Genomic DNA, 20,882 nt, shown 5'->3' with positions numbered 1-20,882 from the left:
ATCTCATAATCAGAGCAAGCATTTGTTATCTGTCAAGAGTTTCTGTTACAATCCTTTTAGACTAAAATCAGATTTTTACTAAGTTGACCAGTTTTCCAAGACAACATTTAAAGGGACATGAAACCCATATGTTTTCTTTCATGATTTAGAAAGAGCATGCAATTTTAAATAACTTTCCAATTTACATCTAATATCTAATTTTCTTCATTCTTTTGATATCCTTTGTTGAAAATCATATCTAAATATGCTCAGTAGCTGCTGATTGGTGGCTGCACATAGATGCCTCTTTCGATTGGCTCACCCATGTGCATTTCTATTTCTTCAACAAAGGATATCTAAAAAATGAAGGCGTATCCTAGCCACTGCCTCACCAGCCTCTGATGTCACTGCACGTCACCAGGAATATGTTGGCGCTTCATAAATAAAGTATAATAATAATAATAATAATAATAATAATAATTATATACTGTTTGAGTGCTCTAGATTTGTCCACCTTTTCCTTTCTCTGTTTTTGAAGTCTGATAACATGATATGATTAAGGCAGTCTAAATCCTGAAACACGCAATACCGTGTCTCCTAACCATCAGTTTTATCTTTTCATTTGTGTCTGGTAATGGATTAATATGTTTTGGATTTTACCAGCATTCATGTAGTCCTGTTGAGTTACTGAAATATCATAACATGGTTTAGAAAAGGACAGTATTTTATGTTTCAGACATGGGCTTCTTGTCAAAAACTCAAGATGGCTGTAGTGTTAGATTACAGAAGAACATATAATTCATAATGTTACCGTGTATAAAGGTTGGGGCCCGCTTTGCTCCATGTACTTTAACTGGGAAAACACCAAGCTGGCTCTTAGCTTTCACAATGATGTAAAGAAGTCCTCCCCAGACACATGATACCGAAGTCCTTTCTGTAACAACTCCAACTTTATGTGTAACCAACGGGGCACGAAACAACGTTTCTGCATTGCTCAGGTCATCAGTTTGACAGCCAACTTGCACCTGTGATAAATACAATATGTGTATCAGATTGAATTGTGTCTATAAATTACTGTTCACTAACCTCCTTTCCCCAACCCCATGTGCAAACTCTTTTGTTAGTGATTTTATGTCTTATGGAGATACCTCACACCTCACCCCTATTGCTCTGGTGTTCTCAACCTTAAATTTTCCCTCCCTTACAAGTAAAACATGTAAAAGGTACACATATAACCTTATATATCTCAGGGGTACTGTAAGGTGATTAAAATCAAACGTATGGCATTATTAAAAAATACTGACAACACATTTATAGAAATATCTATCTAATATAGCTGTTAAACTGACTTTTTAGTTAAATTGTAAAGTATACAGTATATGTTTTTCAGTGTTTCTGGCATAAAAATAATGATGGTGACTGATTGGGTTTCAATTTGGCCAGAGATCAGACCCCTGCTCCTTCAGCCTCTCTAGCAAGCACCCATATCAGACCTCAGATCAGATCCCTGGCCCATCAGCCTCTCTAGCAAACACATACCCATATCAGACCTCAAATCAGACTTCTGAATCATCAGCCTCCCTAGCAATCACATACCCATATCAGACCTCAGATCAGACCCCTGAACCATCAGCCTCCCTAGTAATCACATACCTCAGAGCTCAGATGAGACCCCTTTCCCTTTATCCTCTCTAGCAAGCACTTCCCATATCAGACCTCAGATCAGACCTCTGAACCATCAGCCTCCCTAGCAATCACATACCCATATCAGACCTCAAATCAGACCTCAGGTCCTTCAGCCTCTCTAGCAAACACATAACTATATCAAACTTCAGATTAGACTCCTGGCCCTTCAGTCCCTCTAGCAAACACTGAACTATATAAAACATTAGATCAGACCTCTGGCCATTCAGTCTCTCTAGGAAACACATACCCATATCAGACCTCAGATTAGACCCTTGACTATTCAGCCTCTCTAGTAAAAGAATACCCATATATGACCTCAGATCAGACCCCTGGCCCTTCCTCATCTCTAGCAAACACTATATCAGACCTAAGATCAGACCCTGATTCTTCAGCCTCTCTAGCAATCACATACCCATATCAGACCTCAGATCAGACCTCTTATCCTTCATCCTCTCTAGAAAACACATACCCATATCATGCCTCAGATCAGACCCATGGCCCTTCAGTCTCTCTAGCAAATACATACCCATATCAGACCTCAGTTCAGAAACCTGATTCTTCAGCCTCTCTAGCAATCACATACCCATATCACACCTCAGATCAGACCTCTGGCCCTTCAGTCTCTCAAGCAATCACATACCCATATCAGACCTCAGATCAGACCTCTGGCCCTTCAGTCTCTCAAGCAATCACATACCCATATCAGACCTCAGATCAGACCTCTGATCCTTCATCCTCTCTAGAAAACACATACCCATATCATACCTCAGATCAGACCCATGACCCTTCAGTCTCTCTAGCAAATACATACTCATATCAGACCTCAGATCAGACCTCTGACCCTTCATCCTCTCTAGAAAACACATACCCATATCATACCTCAGATCAGACCCATGGCCCTTCAGTCTCTCTAGCAAATACATACTCATATCAGACCTCAGATCAGACCTCTTATCCTTCATCCTCTCTAGAAAACACATACCCATATCATGCCTCAGATCAGACCCATGGCCCTTCAGTCTCTCTAGCAAATACATACTCATATCAGACCTCAGTTCAGAAACCTGATTCTTCAGCCTCTCTAGCAATCACATACCCATATCAGACCTCAGATCAGACCTCTGGCCCTTCAGTCTCTCAAGCAATCACATACCCATATCAGACCTCAGATCAGACCTCTGGCCCTTCAGTCTCTCAAGCAATCACATACCCATATCAGACCTCAGATCAGACCTCTGATCCTTTATCCTCTCTAGAAAACACATACCCATATCATACCTCAGATCAGACCCATGACCCTTCAGTCTCTCTAGCAAATACATACTCATATCAGACCTCAGATCAGACCTCTGACCCTTCATCCTCTCTAGAAAACACATACCCATATCATACCTCAGATCAGACCCATGGCCCTTCAGTCTCTTTAGCAAATACATACCCATATCAGACCTCAGTTCAGAACCCTGATCCTTCAGCCTCTCTAGCAGTCACATACCCACATCAGACCTCAGATCAGACCTCTGGCCCTTCAGTCTCTCAAGCAATCACATACCCATATCAGACCTCAGATCAGACCTCTGGCCCTTCAGTCTCTCAAGCAATCACATACCCATATCAGACATCAGATCAGACCTCTGATCCTTCATCCTCTCTAGAAAACACATACCCATATCATACCTCAGATCAGACCCATGACCCTTCAGTCTCTCTAGCAAATACATAGCCATATCAGACCTCAGATCAGACCTCTGGCCCTTCATCCTCTCTAGAAAACACATACCCATATCATGCCTCAGATCAGACCCATGGCCCTTCAGTCTCTCTAGCAAATACATACCGATATCAGACCTCAGATCAGACCCCTGACCCTTCCCCGTCTCTAGCAAACACATACATTTATCAGACCTCAGTTCAGATCCCTGATTCTTCAGCCTCTCTAGCAATCACATACCCATATCAGACCTCAGATCAGACCTCTGGCCCTTCATCCTCTCTAGAAAACACATACCCATATCAGACCTCAGATCAGACCCCTGACCCTTTATCCTCTTTAGAAAACACGCAACTATAGCAGACCCTTCAGGATCCCTCGCAATTACATATCAATATCAGATCCCAAATCAGATTACTGGCCGTTCAGTGGCAATCACATACTCATATCAGACCTCAGTTCAGAACCCTGACCCTTCAGCCTCTCTAGCAAACACATAACCATATTAGACCTCAGATTAGACCCCTTATCCTTCACCCTCTCTAGCAAACACATACCCATATAAGACCTCTGACCCATCACCCTCTCTAGCAAACACATACCAATATCAGACCTCAGATCTGACTCCTGGCCCTTCAGTTTGTCTCACAATTACATATCTAGATCAGACCTCAGTTCAGACTCCTGGCCGTCCATTCTCTCTCGCAATTAATTATCCTTATCAGACCTCATATCAGACTCCTGCCCCCCCCATCATATCTATTAATTGTATACCCATATTGGACCTTAGATCAGTCCTTAGGTCAGACCACAGGCTCTCCATCCTCTCTAGCAAACACATATCCATTTAAGCCACATACCCACATAAGATCTCAGATCTGACCCCTGGTGCTACAGCCCTTCTATAATTTACTTTTACAATTAAGACATTGGGGCCTATTTATCAAGCTCTGTATGGAGCTTGATGCCCCGTGTTTCTGGAGGGCCGCTGCTCCATAACCTGTCCGCCTGCTCTGAGGCGGCGCCCAGACCGCCGAAAATCAACCCGATCCAATACGATCGGGTTGATTGACACCCCCTGCTGGTGGCCAGTTGGCCGCAAATCTGCAGGGGGGCGGTGTTGCACCAGCAGTTCACCAGAACTGCTGGTGCAATGATAAATGCCGACAGCATTTATCGATGTGCGGCGGACATGATCTGCAATATCGGATCATGTCCGCTCATACATTAATAAATAGGCCCCATCAAGTCAGAAGTCATTATAAACCACATACCTATGTCACTCAGTAGATCAAATGCCCTGCTCGGCAACCCCTATATCAGTCACATGCCCCCAGATCTATATCTCACACCAGATCATACCATTGGAACTGCAGCCCCTAACCTTAATGTAGCTCTGAATACTTCTTTATGAGGCTTTTATGTCAGTGGGCTGTCTCTCTGGAAGCCATTACAAGCTTTGTGTGGATGTAAAGTGAAATAGAGGTGCCTTCTCATACATAGTTTGCTTCATCTAAAGGTTCCCCTAGGTGTCCAGCTCAGACTTAATTCAATTCTTTATTTAGCTAAAACAGGAAGCAGGTGTTTGTGCATCACCAATGCTCCTGAATATCAAGGTGTTCTCAGTCTGCAGTCACAAATATAAATGTAGTAACCTTTTATTGTTTAACAAAATAAGTCTTATTTCACTCATCGTATTTGTTGCTCTTCTGATATTTGTGAGAAGCACAGAGCAGCAGAATATATTGTTATACCTGAAGCCCTTTCCCCATCATTGTTGCTGGGAATACAAGAGTCGCTGTCCTTCTTGGTGGAAGATAAAGTCCGGTGCTTCTCCAAACATTATGACCTGTGAGGGAGTCACAGTGACAAACTGACTATTATATACACAAACTGACTATTATATACACAAACTGACTATTATATACACATATTATATACACATACTGACTATTATATACACAAACTGACTATTATATACACATATTATATACATAAACTGACTATTATATACACATATTATATACACAAACTGACTATTATATACACAAACTGACTATTATATACACATATTATATACACAAACTGACTATTGTATACACATATTATATACACAAACTGACTATTATATACACATATTATATACACAAACTGACTATTGTATACACAAACTGACTATTATATACACATATTATATACACCAACTGACTATTATATACACATATTATATACACATACTGACTATTATATACACATATTATATACACAAACTGACTATTATATACACAAACTGACTATTATATACACAAACTGAATATTATATACACACACAGACTATTATATACACAGAATGACTATTAGATACACACACTGACTGTTCTGTCTATTATATGCTTATTATGTTCATGTTGATGACATCTGGTGGTTTCATGTTGCAATTACAGCTTGGTTCCTCTCAAGAATAAAACAGGAAGTGTTAATAAAGTTTGTTAATAAAAAGTTTACTTTCAGTTTCTCAGCAGCCATCTTAGCTTCAAGAAGCATGGAAATCAGCTCTTAACATTTGCCTCTAAATATACATATGCCTGTAAGTTATTTGTTGTTTGCTAAGAGTTCATTGTACATTTAAATTGCATTGCTATTTGCTGTAAGGATTAAATGTAAGCTCTCTGTGTTAGAAACATGTATTATTGTATGTATTGCAAGCACCACGTGTAACTACATATTGTAATTTCAACTTTTATTATTGTATTGCAGTTTTACAAAATAACTATTCAGAAGTAAAATCAGTTTGGAATAAACACAAAGCTATTTCTGTCTGGTTTGTTAACTAGCTGTCTAGCTATCAGTAGTGAGGACAGTACACTGACTATTATATACACAAACTGACTATTATATACACATACTGACTATTATATACACATACTGACTATTATATACACACACTGACTATTATATACACAGAATGACTATTATATACACACACTGACTATTATATACACACACTGACTATTATATACACATACTGACTATTATATACACAGAATGACTATTATATACACAGAATGACTATTATACACACACTGACTATTATATACACAAACTGACTATTATATACACATACTGACTATTATATACACAGAATGACTATTACATACACACACTGACTATTATATACACAAACTGACTATTATTTACACAAACTGACTATTATATACACACACTGACTATTATATACACAAAATGACTATTATTTACACAAACTGACTATTATATACACACACTGACTATTATTTACACAAACTGACTATTATATACACACACTGACTATTATATACACAAAATGACTTGAAGAAAGTTATGGGCTGATAAATATAATTACAATTCACTAACAATAAATATAATTTAAACAAAAAGCAAAACTCTGTGTCGTCTCTGTTTCTGTCTCCTGTTTTGTGTCTTCAGAAAGACTAATCCTCACGTTTGTGTTTACTCAGATAAAACACTGAGCCTTATGTTCCCAACCCTTTTCATCTCACTGTATCATTGCTAAAAGACACATACTAACTAGTGTAAACATAAAATACTATTATTTAAAAGGATAGGAAACCCAAAAATGTTCTTGTGATTCAGATAGAGATTACCATTTTATATAAAATCCTAATTTATTTCTATGATCAAATTTGTTTTGTTTCCATGATATTCAATGTGGAAGAGATACCTAGTTAGCATCTGGTGCACTACATAGCAGGAAATAGTGTTCTTGCAAAACTGCTGCCGTATAGTACTCCAGAAATGGACTGGCTCCTAAACATACATCCCTGCTTTTCAATAAAAGATACCAAGAGAATGAAGAGAAATTAATTAGAAAGTTGTTTTAAATTGCATGCTCTATCTGAATCATGAAACACATTTTTTGTGTGTCGTACCCCTTTAAGAAAAAAAATACCAATTTACTTTATTATTCGCTTTGTTCCCATAGAATTTTTTGTTGTAGAGATACCTAGGTAGGTGTTATCTAGTGGTCTTGATAATAGATAACATTCTTGCAAACTGCTGCCATATAGTGCTATTAGACACATGTAGGCTCCTGAGCTTATATCCTTTGATAATAGAGGTAAATTAGAAAGTTGTTTAAAATTGCATCTTGCATCTTGTATCTGAATCGTGAAAGAAAAACTGTGGGTTTCATGTCCCTTTATGCATTCTTTATACAAAATTGTCCCCTTGTACAAATCCAAATAAGGATAAAGGTGGTGATCAAATGAGAAACCAGCATACATGCATATTCTCCTATCATTGGCTGAAATGTATGTCTGTAGTAGAATGAGGGAGCGCCACTTGTGCAACGTTTGACCAAAATTCTACCCATAATTAAAGGAATAATAAAGTGCTCTGACATAAGAGGTTTATTTTTATACCAGAATTTTTCTTGATCTCCCAGCTTTACTGAATTTGCACAAAGACTAGATTGTGCTTTTATGAGACCACAACATCACCTTCTTCTCCCCCAACAGAACTCAACAGCTTACTGTTTGTACAAAATGTACATAAATAACAAAATCAAAACCTTACCTGGATTTGTACCATCAATGAGTACTGTTACAGATGATTCCATATTTAAGTCGCAGATCTCGTGAATCAGACTTGCTAGCAAAGCTTCTTTAGATCCACCACTCACAGGATTCTGTTTGCTGATGTTTGGAATCTCACAGCGCTGTATTATTTCTATCAACTCTTGCTGTATGGAGGATATGAGGGGGCTTCCTGGTAGCCTCATGAATTTGCAGACATGCTGTTTAAATATAGAGAGCCAGTGGCTCAGAGGGGGCTTCAAATCGTCTACAGTCTGCAGGTTGTTGAGATACTGACTTAAGGCCATACGGAAATTATACAATTTTGAAGATTCATCGGGATTTCTAATATTATAATTGCCTTGCTTGGCAGTGCTTGCAAGAATACTAATTCCAAATTTGTTTATGATCTTGTTCCCTGGGTAATCAGAAACCACCTCACGCTCGAAATTCTTACTGGACCAGTACCATGCATGACCAGCAATCAGGAGACCTCCTCCTTCGGCTACAAACTGCTGGATGGCTTCTGCCTCATTGTCACTATATGAGTCACAGCAGTACACACCAATATCAGAAACCAGATTTGTCACCTTGCTGGGGATGTTTTTTTGCTGCAGGAGTTGATACAATTGTGTCAGGGAGCTGTTAACACCAGTTGGTCCTTTTTTCCCAATGGCCAACCATGATATGGCATTCAGAACAAATGTTTGGAGTTGTGGTGAGGAGAGATGAGTTTCATGTGTACCTACAACCACACGTCCTTTACCATGATATGTAGCAGCCAGAAAACATTGGTTTAAATCAGTCAGCCCAATGGGAAATGCAAAAGATCCATGAAGTAGAAGTTCTGAAGGAAGAGCCTCTCCACTAATGTTCAGATGAGACACGTCTAGCAGAAGATGCTTCAGATCAGAGGAGAAGTTCGTTCTGCAGAAAAGATCAACAATAACACCTTTATCAACATTTGCTAAAACCTCATTGTATAATATACTAAATATGTAGAAATAATGTCAATTCTCGGTTATAAACATAAACAGAGGTAGTGATACAGTGTTTGTAGGAAAACTGGTCAATGATAACTACATTTTGGCCTAGGTTGCCTGTTATTATTATTATTATTATACTTTATTTATGAAGCACCATCATATTCCGCAGCGCTGTCCATGGATACAGTTCATTTAAATAAAACAATAATATAAAACTTCTAAGACACAGGACAAAATGTACAAACCCATACAGGAGGAATTGAGGGCCCTATTCCAGTGGGAACTTACAATCTAGAAGGGTAGGGGGTTGAGAAACAGGGGGTGAGGACTGCAATATTGAGAAAGATGTTAATGCAGAGTTAGAGGAGGGAAATGTTGTTAGGTAAAAGAAATATTACTGAGTTGGGTGGTAGGCTTCTCTGAACAGAAAAGTCTTGGGAAAGAGGAAGGCCAGTAAGTAGGTTATTGCAGTAGTCAAGTAGGGAAATAACAAGGGAGTGGATTATTTGCTTTGTGGTGTTAGCGCACAGAAAAGGTCAAATCTTGGAAATGTTTCATAGATGGTTGTGGCAGGATGTAGAAAGTGATTGGATATGGGGGGCGAAGGATAGATTTGATTCAAGTGTAACTCCGAGGCAGCAGACTTGGGGCGATTGGGAAATGGGGATTCCGTCAACAGGGATAGAGAAGTCACAGGTCGGCGTAGAGCTTGAGGGGGGATAAGAAGGAGCTCAATCTTGGACATGTTAATCTTTAGGTGGTGAGAGGCCATCCAGGAAGAAATACCAGATAAGCAGTCGCTGACATGAGAAAGGACAGAGGAAGAGAGAGCAGGGGTGGAGAGGTAGATCTGGGTGTCATCAGCATAGAGGTGATATTTGAAGCCATAACTGTTGATAAGTTTACCCAGCAAAGAAGTATAGATGGAGAAGAGTAGAGGACCCAGAACAGATCCTTGAGGTACTCCAACAGACAGAGGCATTGGAGAGGAGGAGTCGCCGGCAAATGACACAGAAAAAGACCTGTGAGAAAGATAAGAGTGAATCCAGGAAAGGGCAGTGTCACAGAGGCCAAAAGAGCTAAGGGTCTGTAGTAGGAGGGGGTGGTCAACTGTGTCGAAGGCAGCTGAGAGGTCAAGTAAGATGAGTATAGAGTAGTGTCCAATATTTTTAGCATAGAGAAGATCGTTAGTAACCTGGGTAAGGGCAGTTTCAGTTGAGTGTTTGGGGCGGAATCCGGATTGGAGGGGGTCAAGCAAGTAGTTGGCGGACAGGAATTGGTTTTGATGTTAGTGGAAGCAGTGATATGGGGCGGTAGCTTTCAGGAGAATTAGGGTCGAGGGAGGGTTTTTTGAGTATGGAAGTGACTTTTGCATGTTTGAAAGAAGATGGGAATAAGCCGGTAGAGAGAGACAGGTTGAAGATCTGGGTAAGAGCAGGAGTAAGGGTGGAAGATAGGGAGGATATTAGATGGGAAGGGATAGGGTCGAGCGGGCAGGTAGTGAGGCGTAAGGAAGATAGTAAGGAAGAAACTTCATTCTCAGTGGCTGGATGGAAGATGCAGAGGGTGGCAGAGGGCGTAACTGGGCCTGTTGATAGAATATTGCAGGTTGGTGTTGGGATGTTGCTTCAGATAGTACGTGTTTTGTTTAAGAAGTAGTCTGCCAGGTCTTGAGCACTAAAGACAGATGGAGGGGTGGAGCTGGAGGGTAGAGGAGAGAGTTAAAGGAGGAGAAGAGTTGTTTAGGGTTTGAGGAAAGAGTAGATATAAGAGAAGAGAAGTAGGTTTGCGTGACTAAGTGAAGGGCAGAAGTGTATGAACGAAGAATAAACTTATAGTGTATGAAGTCAGGCTCAGACTGAGTTTGCCTCCAGACACGCTCAGCAGTACGGGAGCATTTTTGCAAATAGCGTGTTTGCTGAGAGTGCCAGGGCTGCAATTGACGGTGTGATGTTTTGCACAGCTGGGGAGGTGCAAGTGTGTCTAGGGCAGAGGACAGCCTTTTGTTATAGTGGGCTGTTGCGAGACCAGGGCAGGTTATAGTGGAAGTGTGAGGGAGGAGATCTTGAATAATTTTTGAAAATTGGAGTGGATCCACAGCATGTAGATTTCTACAGGTGCGGGGGCGGGATGGAGGAGTGGGTTTAGCTGTTGCATTAATATTATAGGTGACCAGGTGATGGTCAAAAATGGGAAAAGGGTGACAGGTGAGGTCAGATATTGAACATAGGTAGGAAAATACCGTGTCCATCACGGTGGGTAGGGAATAGGGTGGATTGTGAGAGAATGAAGGAGGATGTGAGTGAAAGAAGTTTAGAGGCAGCAGGGACAGACGGGTTTTCAATGGGAATGTTGAAGTCCCCAAGAATTAGGGTTGGTATATTTGTAGAGAGAAAGTGAGGAAGTCAGGCGGCAAAGTTGTCAAGGAAATGGGAGGTAGGTCCAGGAGGGCGATAGATGACTGCCACTTTGAGGGAGAGGGGAGAGAACAGGCGAATGCAGTGGACTTTAAAGGTGGAGTAGGAGAGAGATGGAATTGGAGGTAGGTACTGATAAGTGCAGGAGGGGGAGAGCAGGATCCCAACACCGCTGCCACGTTTCTCACCTAGCTTAGTGGAGACCACAATGTGTGAGAGCAGCAGTGGAAACGGTGTCGGAAGGAGATAGCCAGGTTTCAGTAATTGCTAAAAGGGTGAAAGCATTTGAAATAAACAGGTCATGAATGGTTGTAAGTTTGTTGCACAGAGTGAGAGTTCCATAGTGCGCAAGTGAAAGGAGTGTGTGCGTATGGGATGCATTGGATGGAAATGAGGTTATGTGTGTTGCTTTTATTAAAGTTACTATAAGGAGTGCGTGATTGGGTAATGGTGTGAATGAGGGTGGGCCCAGGATTTGGAGAGATGTCACCAGATGCTAATAGCAGCAAGATGGAAAGTAAGAGTAGGTGAGAATGAGATTTATAGCAGTGGGGGCATTTATGTGAGGGGGTGCAGTTTAGTGACAAAGATTTTAAAATAGAAAGTAGTTCATGAGAGCTAAGGTATGGAGAGGAAAGGAGAGAGGGGCCAATATAAACTGCCTGTGGAGAAGGGTAAGGTATGAGCATGTGAGCTAAGGTAAGGAGAGGAAAGGAAAGAGGGGCCTATATAAACTTCCTGTGGAGAAGGGTAAGGTATGAGCATGTGAGCTAAGGTAAGGAGAGGAAAGGAGAGAGGAGCCGATATAAACTGCATTTGGAGAAGGGTAAGGTATGAGCATGTGAGCTAAGGTAAGGAGAGGAAAGGAGAGAGGAGCCGATATAAACTGCATGTGGAGAAGGGTAAGGTATGAGCATGTGAGCTAAGGTAAGGAGACGAAAGGAGAGAGGAGCTGATATAAACTGCCTGTGGAGAAGGGTAAGGTATGAGCATGTGAGCATGCCTGTGGGATAGGCATGAGGCTGTTAAAAGGAAAATAGGTTGCCTGTTCTAACCTCCATAGCTTTGCTTCACTAACAGATATTTGAGTATCAGCTACAAACATACACTTATTAGATAACTGAGTGCAGTAACAGAATCAACTTTGAGAAAGTGGTTTTTAGAGCTTAAAAACAGACAGGAGAGGCAAAATTATAACTTTGATGATTCAGAAAAAGGAGCAATTTTAGAAAAATTATTTTACAATGTACTTCCATTATCAAATTTACTTGGTTTTCTTGGTATTGAAGAATTTATCTAGATATGTTCAGTAGTGTACATGTGTCTTGTGCACTATATAGCAGTTGTGTTTGCAACACGTTTGCACTTTTAAACACTGCTCCCATGTAGTGCTCAAGATACTTGTAGGCTCCATGATATATATAAATATGGTCTTCATATTTAGTATAGCATATTGTGCAACCTGAACTAAAATTGTGCACACCCAGCATTCCCCCTAGTACTACATGTTCCTTCATGTTTTTATGTAATTTTGTTGGGAGAGAGTTTTGGGTGATTGGCTGTCCCTCTAAGTGTGTGTAATAGTAATTGGATTAGATAAAGACAGAATACTCACTACTTTCATTGGGTTAGACAATGCTCAGGGCTTGGAGACCCTTATTGGGTCTAACCCCTTTCTGTGATCCTGAATGGAGATGTAGAGCAGATTTCAGACCAGGCAGTTCATGTTGTGGAACCATGGTGGATAACAATCAAGGACATTCGAGACTCAATTATTTTTACTGAATTATACCTCCCTCTGCTCAGGATATTCCAAGTCCACTGGACTGTTTCATTTGTACAACTCAGATTTTGAGTTTATTTCACATTTTTGTTGTATTTAACTTTATCATTTATTCTTTTGTGTTCATTGCAATTAACCCCACGTTAATAGCTATCTAAAGATGGCTGTTGATGAATTCACGTAACTGAGTTTTATTCTGTTTTTTTTTTTTAATCAGTAGCTTCCGGTGAGTGTGGAGGTTAGCCTCTGTGTGGTAACTTTATTCCCTCTATGATCTGTTAAGGGAAAAGCTATATGGGGCAGTGGGCAAAGAAGAAACCCAGAAGTTGGAGGTGGCCAGGGTAGCAGAGGGACTCTAAGAGGTGCCATGTGCTGCTTAGCATTGTTCTGTGGCACCTCCTAGTGTCCAAAGATAGAATCCTTAGATATTGTGGAGTGTACCAACTAACATTTTGTTACACTTTATGAATATGCCAATACATTATCGAGCATAGGTATTCCTAACAAGTTCCCATGATCTCTTCTCAGTCGATCATATCCTTTTCAGTGGACCAGATATTCCAGGTGACCTATTCATCAGTTGAAAATGAGGATGTCCGGAATCTCCCAGCTTCAGTAGTGATGAATAAAAGACAGGATGGAGACAGAAGGAATCAGAGAGTTTCAAGAGCATGGTCTCCTGAAGAACTGAGAAAGGCCTGGCTGATGTGGGGGAATTTTGGAGGTTACTGGTCTGACGCAGTAAACAGTTCTGCAGCAGGAAACAAAGATAACCATCTATCTTGCAAATAGGTAATGTAACATCTAAGATCAGCTATCTTTGTAGTGGTTTGTTCATGGTAAAGATGACACTTGAGTAAAAAGCAAAGCTATGAGATGGTCAGATAAGTGAGCTGCCTAATAATGTGTGTAAATCAGAAACCATAATGTAAGAAAAAATATTAAAACTCCCTAAAAAAAGAGCAGTATAGACAATGATTTACATTATTAGGGAGCATCTCACAGCATCACATTCTTTAGCAGGAAGGTTGAAGGGGCAGAAGACACCGGTCTGCCCGATTACTAAGGGCTAAATTCTTTCTATTAACTCCTGCAAGTGGGGAATCTATTTCTGATTTGTGCACTTAAAAGATAGTTAGGTATTGAAAAAAATAAAAGTAAACCATTTTGGAACCAGATTTAAAAAACAACAGTTGTCTTAACCGTGAATACAATTGCTGGTCAAATCTATCCTATTAAAATAATCTGCACCATGTGTGTATTTTTTTGTTATTTTTAAAAACTATTTAAAGCTTTTATTATTAAAAAAATGTATTATTATTTTTCTGGCATAAAATAAAATATGAGAGGGGGCGTGTCCGAACAGTGGCTCTGTGCAGTCGCACTTTTTCAAGCTCTTGGAGAATTGCATAGAATCCGCCAATTTTTGCTTAAATACTACAGCTTTTTACTACATAAGTGTACGTAACTTGGAGTCCAGCTCTACAATTGATCATACTTTCTAAAAGGCTGTTTTCATGACCTTGGAGCCGAAAACAGACAAATAAGACCTGGAGTGGTGGCTACTATACACTTACTTAGGAAGTCCCTAGGGTCACTTGCTAGACTTGATCAATCTGAACACCGCGGTACCTTGATCTACCTAAAAACTGCTAACACCCTATTGAGTCACTATACTGGGGTGTGGTTAAGTGGTGAGAGCCGTTACAAACCCCAAATACAGCAATGCAGACCGACAAATTTCCTAACAACTGGGACTATCAAATGGCTAAATTGTAAGCTTTATTTCAGACCCTGATAGAAAAAGCACCATCTAAGAAGGAAATGCAACAGTTAATAGAGTGTGCCGCATCAACATCATGGAATATACCAATCTTATCCCAACAGCCCCTGGAAGAGGGGACTGAATACATTTTACAGCCAGGGACAAACAGCCCACAAACTGAGCAGAGCGAGGACATAACTATCCAACAAGCAAGTAACACAGTGTCACCCTCTCCACTGTCAAACTTACCAGATCAGCATAAAGAAGCTCAGGGCACCTACAGGATTGTTCCTCAAGTCAAATTTCACTATACGGACCAGGATTTCTTAATAGAGACATACGCCATTACATCTCTCAATATGGCGCCTGATACCATGCCGAGTAGAACAGGGGAGAAGAAGCCGAACACCGCTTATGCACATAACAGCAATTTCAGCCCACATCCGAGCTATCTCGGATCAACAGAAGAAGGACTAACAATAAAGAGGTATCCGGAGCTTGCATCACTGCAGCAGGGATTGGGTGAAGACCTCCAGCTGAATAAAGACTTTGAGGAGATAAGTTATTTACTTTTCACAGCTTGTCTGGAGGACAGTATATTTATGGCTCAAACAAATGAAGCTTTTTGTTTGAAACAAGATGCTGAAGGCACTTTGCTGGTAAATCACCTTATATAGCTATTTCGAATAGACTCCCCAGCTCAATGATCGGAACTGCTCAGCAAGTAAACCTAAGCAGTGGATAATGTTTTGGTTAAGTTCCCCTACCTCTGGACATTATCTAAAAACTCAAGTTACCCTGCAGTACAGTTTATTATTACTTGATTGTGTATTATGTTCCAGATCATGTTAACATTGTTCTGTCCATATAAGTAGCAGGATTGTAAGTTTATTTAGTGGGTTAAATAGTTGTTTATAGCTGATGTGGCTAATAGTACTATCCGTTGTTTTTTTTTTAGTCATTGATTACTAAGTTTAAATGCTACAACAACTACTGAAAGCATCATATACCCCAATGGCAAATATACACTTTAAGTATTCATCCTTGCCTACCTTGTGGCTGACGGCCGCAGCAGCGATGTTGAGGTAACACACAGATTACATAACAGAAATGCCACACCTTATTGCAAAATATAAAAACTGAGTCATTTTAATGTGGGCAAACATTGAATACACAGACATATTGTTGAAAGAGTCTGAAAACGTTGTAAGAATCAATCATCATGAATTCGTTTGGTAAATTTATTCTAATTTTTTGCCAGGACTTTCAATAACATACTAATAAGTATTTGATAAGAGTTTACCTGATATTAGGGAATCGGTCCACTTTTACTGTTAGCATAGCATACATGACCTCTGTTCATGAATAAAATCTCACACTCACCCACCTACATATTATAATTTTAAGACCCTGATAGGGTAGTTGCAAGTCTTAAATGTTTTAAATGTGTTTATTTAATCTACTCTACTCCCATGCGTTAACTAAGGTCCTGCGGGCAATAATGACGATTTGATAATTTCTGGCTACATGCATCTCTACTACACTTTAATCTGAAAACATTTCAGTTTTCTCTAAATTATGGAGATGTAGTTTATTGTTTTCCTTCTTTATATTTGTTGAATATACCTATGTTCTTTACATAACCCCTAGTATGGAATTGTACTCTTACTATAGGTCCAAGAGTGACCGGCAATGTTTTAGGGGACAAAACATGAGGACTGGACATCTTATTTTATTAGTACAGATAACATAATACTGGATATGCTTTTAATATCTGTTATGTTTGCGTTCAATTCTGTAATTTTATATCTTGTAATGTCCTCAAAAAAAATACAAATGAAAATAAATTAAAATAAAATATGAGAGTGTCTGAGATTATAGGGCCCATTTATCAAAGGTCTTGCAGACCTGATACAACAGTGCGGATCAGGTCCGCAAGACCTCGCTGAATGCGGAGAGCAATACGCTCTCCGTATTCAGCATTGGACTCGCCAGCAACACGGGCCCACAAGCTCCGTTCGGAGCTTGATAAATGGGCCCCTGTGTCTCTGTGGGTGCCAGAGTGTCTGAGATTAAGGGGCCGATTTATCAAAGCGTCAATCTCGGTGCATTCGCTGGAGTCAATACGCTCGCCAGACATTGCTGCCGCAAATCGTCTGTCAAAAACACGTGCGTCAAGTATGGAGTGATGAGCATCGGACTGTTGATAAATAAGAGTCATAGATGTTGCGGATATTCTGTTTTTTCCAACTTTATTTATACCATGGGGCATATTTATCAAGCTTCAAATTTGGTGCGAAATGCAGTGGGACTTATATTAAATGCGTTAAACATGGTGAAATTAGATTGATCAAAAAAAGGAAGTTAGCTGTAGTATGTAATGTATTTATTTAATTTGTATCCCTATATTTACTGGTCCTGCTGGCAGACAGACATTACCAGTCATTAAAACTACTTTTGAAATTAATCTGTCCCTTGAAATTACATGTGATTATAATATTATTATTTAACATATTATTTAGATACTAAACATGCGTCTTTGTTGTCTGTGTGATTTGGAAAGAGTAGTAGCAATTAATTCCTTCACACTTGGTATAAACAAACAGTGTGCACAGGCTTGTAGCAAACTATCTGACGTTTCACGCACACGCGCACATGCGCAGCTTCAGAGCTCAAGACTCTACACACTGTTGTTTCTTAAGGAATTAAGGGGGGAAAAAACCTATTGGCTGTTGCAATCAGCCAATAGGATTTAGCTTTCATCCTATTGGCTGATCCAATCAGCCAATAGGATTGAGCTTGCATTCTAGTGGCTGATTGGAATAGCCAATAGAATGCAAGCTCAATCCTATTGGCTGATTGGATCAGCCAATAGGATGAAAGCTCAATCCTATTGGCTGATTGCAACAGCCAATAGGATTTTTCCCCCCTTACTTCCTATTGGCTGATAGAATTCTATCAGCCAATCGGAATGTAAGGGACGCCATCTTGGATGACTTAATTTAAAGGAAAACATAATTCTTCAGCAACCATCGTAAGAAGAGGATGCTCCACGCTGGATGTCTTAAAGATGGACCCGCTCCACGCCAGATGGATGAAGATAGAAGATGCTGTCTGGATGAAGACTTCTGCCCGCTTGGATCAAGACTTCTGCCCGCTTGGATGAAGACTTCTGTCGGCTTCGATTAGGACTTCTGCCGCCTGGATGAGGATGGATTCCGGTCTTCAAAAACTGTAAGTGGATCGTCGGGAGTTAGTGTTAGGTTTTAAAAGGGTTTATCGGGTGGGTTTTATTTTTAGATTAGGGTTTTGGGCAATGTAAAAGAGCTAAATGCCCTTTTAAGGGCAATGCCCATCCAAATGCCCTTTTCAGGGCAAGTGGGCGGATGGCAGATTAGGGGTTAATTATATTTAAATTGTGTCTTTGATGCAGGAGTGTGGCGGTTTAGGGGTTAATAGGTTTATTATAGTGGCAACGATGTGGGGGAACGTCGGAATAGGGGTTAATAAATTTTTTCAGTGGTGGAGATGTCCGGAGCGGCAGATTAGGGGTTAATAAAAAATTTTTAGTGTTTGCAATGCGGGAGGGCCTTTGTTTAGGGGTTAATAGGTAGTTTATGGGTGTTAGTGTACTTTGTGACAGTTTAGTTATGAGTTTTATGCTACAGCTTTGTAATGTAAAACTCAAAACTACTGACTTGAGATGGCGGTACGGATCTTGTCGGTATAGGCTGTACCGCTCACTTTTTTGGCCTCACAACAAAACTCGTAATACCTGCGATATGGAAGTCCCATTAAAAAAGGACTACTTTTTTAAAAGTAAGGTACTGACGTTGCGGGATGGCCAAAAAAGTGTGTGGTACAGCTATTCTGACAAGACTTGTAATAGCAGCGGTAGGGAAAAAGCATCGTTATGAAGCATAACAATGCTTTTTCATTCATAACGCAAAACTCATAATCTGGCTGAATATTTCTTGAGGAGAGATGTTAGCAATATCTGGAATAATTTTTTGGATATCTGGACCTGATATTTGGGACTTTCATCAATTACATAGAGTTAGCTAAGCAGTAATTTTCATTTGTGCGGGTAGTCCAATACATTTTGCTAGATGTGAGTTCACTTACACTGTTTTATCTACCCGGTGCTGAGAAAGAGATATGAATAAACAAGGAGATAATTTAGGAGTGGGATGAGTATTTAGGTACACCATTAGGAAAACTCACCTAGCTTTTATGTTTGTCATAGATAAAGATAATGTCCTGGTTTGTAAAAGTATTCTCCCTTGGTATAATGACTGGAGGGAAAACCGGGCCTCAACATAGACTGAAAACCTCTTTCTATGAAGAATCAAATTTTCATCTTTATTCTTCAGCCACCTCCAGCGGAGGCAAAGTAAAGACTGAGGTATGTGTGAGATGGGAGGGGTTTTATAGTGCTTGTGGGGTTTGAGAATCTTTGCCTCCTCTTAGTGGTGGAGAAGAGGATAAATGGATCATGGACTCTCACCACCTGTATTAAGGAAAATAAAAATTAAACAAATTGATTAAAGATTGGATAATAACATTAAAAAGCAATTTCTTTACAATCATAATACATGTGAAAATCAAGAAGACATTTGGGACTTCTCTCAGTGACCCATGTACCAGCTACCCTAACATAGACACAAACCTAGGAACCCATGTTTGCCACCAAACAGATATTCACCATCAATATCCTAAATAAAAGAATGAAACCAGTGCCAGATTCAGTTTGTCTGCACTAATCAGGTAGATGATATACACACGACTATATTGTTTAGCTGTACATTATAAATTAATATACTCACGGCACATAGACAAGGCCTCTGGGGATCTCTGGGCTCACATTTATTTTAGCAGTCTCACCATATGCTCCAGTGAAGTAAATCCCACAAACTGATGTTATTTTATTTCCAGGGAAGTTGTGTAGAACGTTTTCCTCTTTGTGGCTGTAGGACCAGTACCAGGCCTGGGCACCAATCAGAAGCCCTCCTCCCTCACGCACAAAGGAAATGATGTTCTGGGCATCATGGTCATCATAGCCACTGATACACAGCACTCCAAGACCTGTTTTTAGGCCAGAGGTCCTCTCAACAGCGCAGCCTGCAGCAGAAAGTGTCTGAGCCAGAAGATCTAGGTAACTCTGCACCCCGATGACTGACCCTGGGGATGGCATCAGCCAGGTCACAGCATTCTGCAGGAAAGTGGTTAGCTGCTGTCTGTCAAGATATGATTCATGAGCAGTAACGACCACACGGCCCTTCCCATAGCGAGAGGCAGCTATAAGCACGTCCCTTGAAGAGGACACTATCACTGGGAATGCAGAATCTCCATCTAGAAGCAGCTTGCAGGGAAAACTGTCCCCAGACAAATCCAGAGAGTTCACACCTCGAACAAGTGAGCAGTAATCTTCATTAACCACCATAGTTCAATCTGTTGGGCACAAAACACAAGGTTAAAGAAAGGTGTGTTGTATATCGTATGTATCTCCAAATGCGTATGAGGAATTCCCTGATCGGATACAACCTAGCGCAGCACAGGGGGTAAGTCGTGCAGCGTTGGCAAGCAAATTTAAAATATATATGTTTATGATATATACTTTTCAGTGCCTTTTTTCTAACACACCACATCTCCTCACTTTAACCACTTATAACTGCATTGTGAATTTTGTAAATAAAAAATAAAGATGTTAAAGGGACAGTCTAGTCAAAATTAAACTTTCATGATTAAGATAGGCAATGCAATTTTAAACAACTTTCCAATTCACTTTTATCATCAAACATTTGCTTTGTTCTCTTGGTATTCTTTGTTGAAAGCTAAACCTAGGTAGGCTCATATGCTAATTTCTAAAACTTTGAAGGTTGCCCCTTATTTCAATGCATTTGGCAGTTTTTCACAGCTAGGGGGCTTAAGTTCATGTGTGCCATACAGATAACATTGTGACCACATCCGTGGATTTACAA

The 20,882-nt window shown here is 40.1% G+C and overlaps 1 protein-coding gene across 1 annotated transcript in view; it reads right to left on the bottom strand.

Annotated features, from left to right (window-relative positions):
* Positions 1–20,348, bottom strand: part of LOC128659650 (TRPM8 channel-associated factor homolog) — a 123,827-nt gene extending 103,479 nt beyond the window's left edge. The window contains exons 1-4 of the mRNA XM_053713222.1: positions 19,728–20,348; positions 7,952–8,877; positions 5,131–5,225; positions 791–1,004 (exon numbers count right to left, since the gene is read on the bottom strand). Of these exons, the coding sequence (XP_053569197.1) occupies positions 791–1,004; positions 5,131–5,225; positions 7,952–8,877; positions 19,728–20,344 (1,852 nt within the window). The 5' untranslated portion in view covers positions 20,345–20,348. The remainder of the gene's footprint in view (positions 1–790; positions 1,005–5,130; positions 5,226–7,951; positions 8,878–19,727) is intronic.
* Between the last annotated feature and the right edge of the window lie 534 nt (positions 20,349–20,882).

Source organism: Bombina bombina, chromosome 5 (assembly GCF_027579735.1).
Source record: "Bombina bombina isolate aBomBom1 chromosome 5, aBomBom1.pri, whole genome shotgun sequence".
Lineage (NCBI taxonomy): Eukaryota > Metazoa > Chordata > Amphibia > Anura > Bombinatoridae > Bombina > Bombina bombina.
Note: the sequence above shows the minus strand (reverse complement) of the source record. Positions and strands in the feature narration are given on the sequence as shown.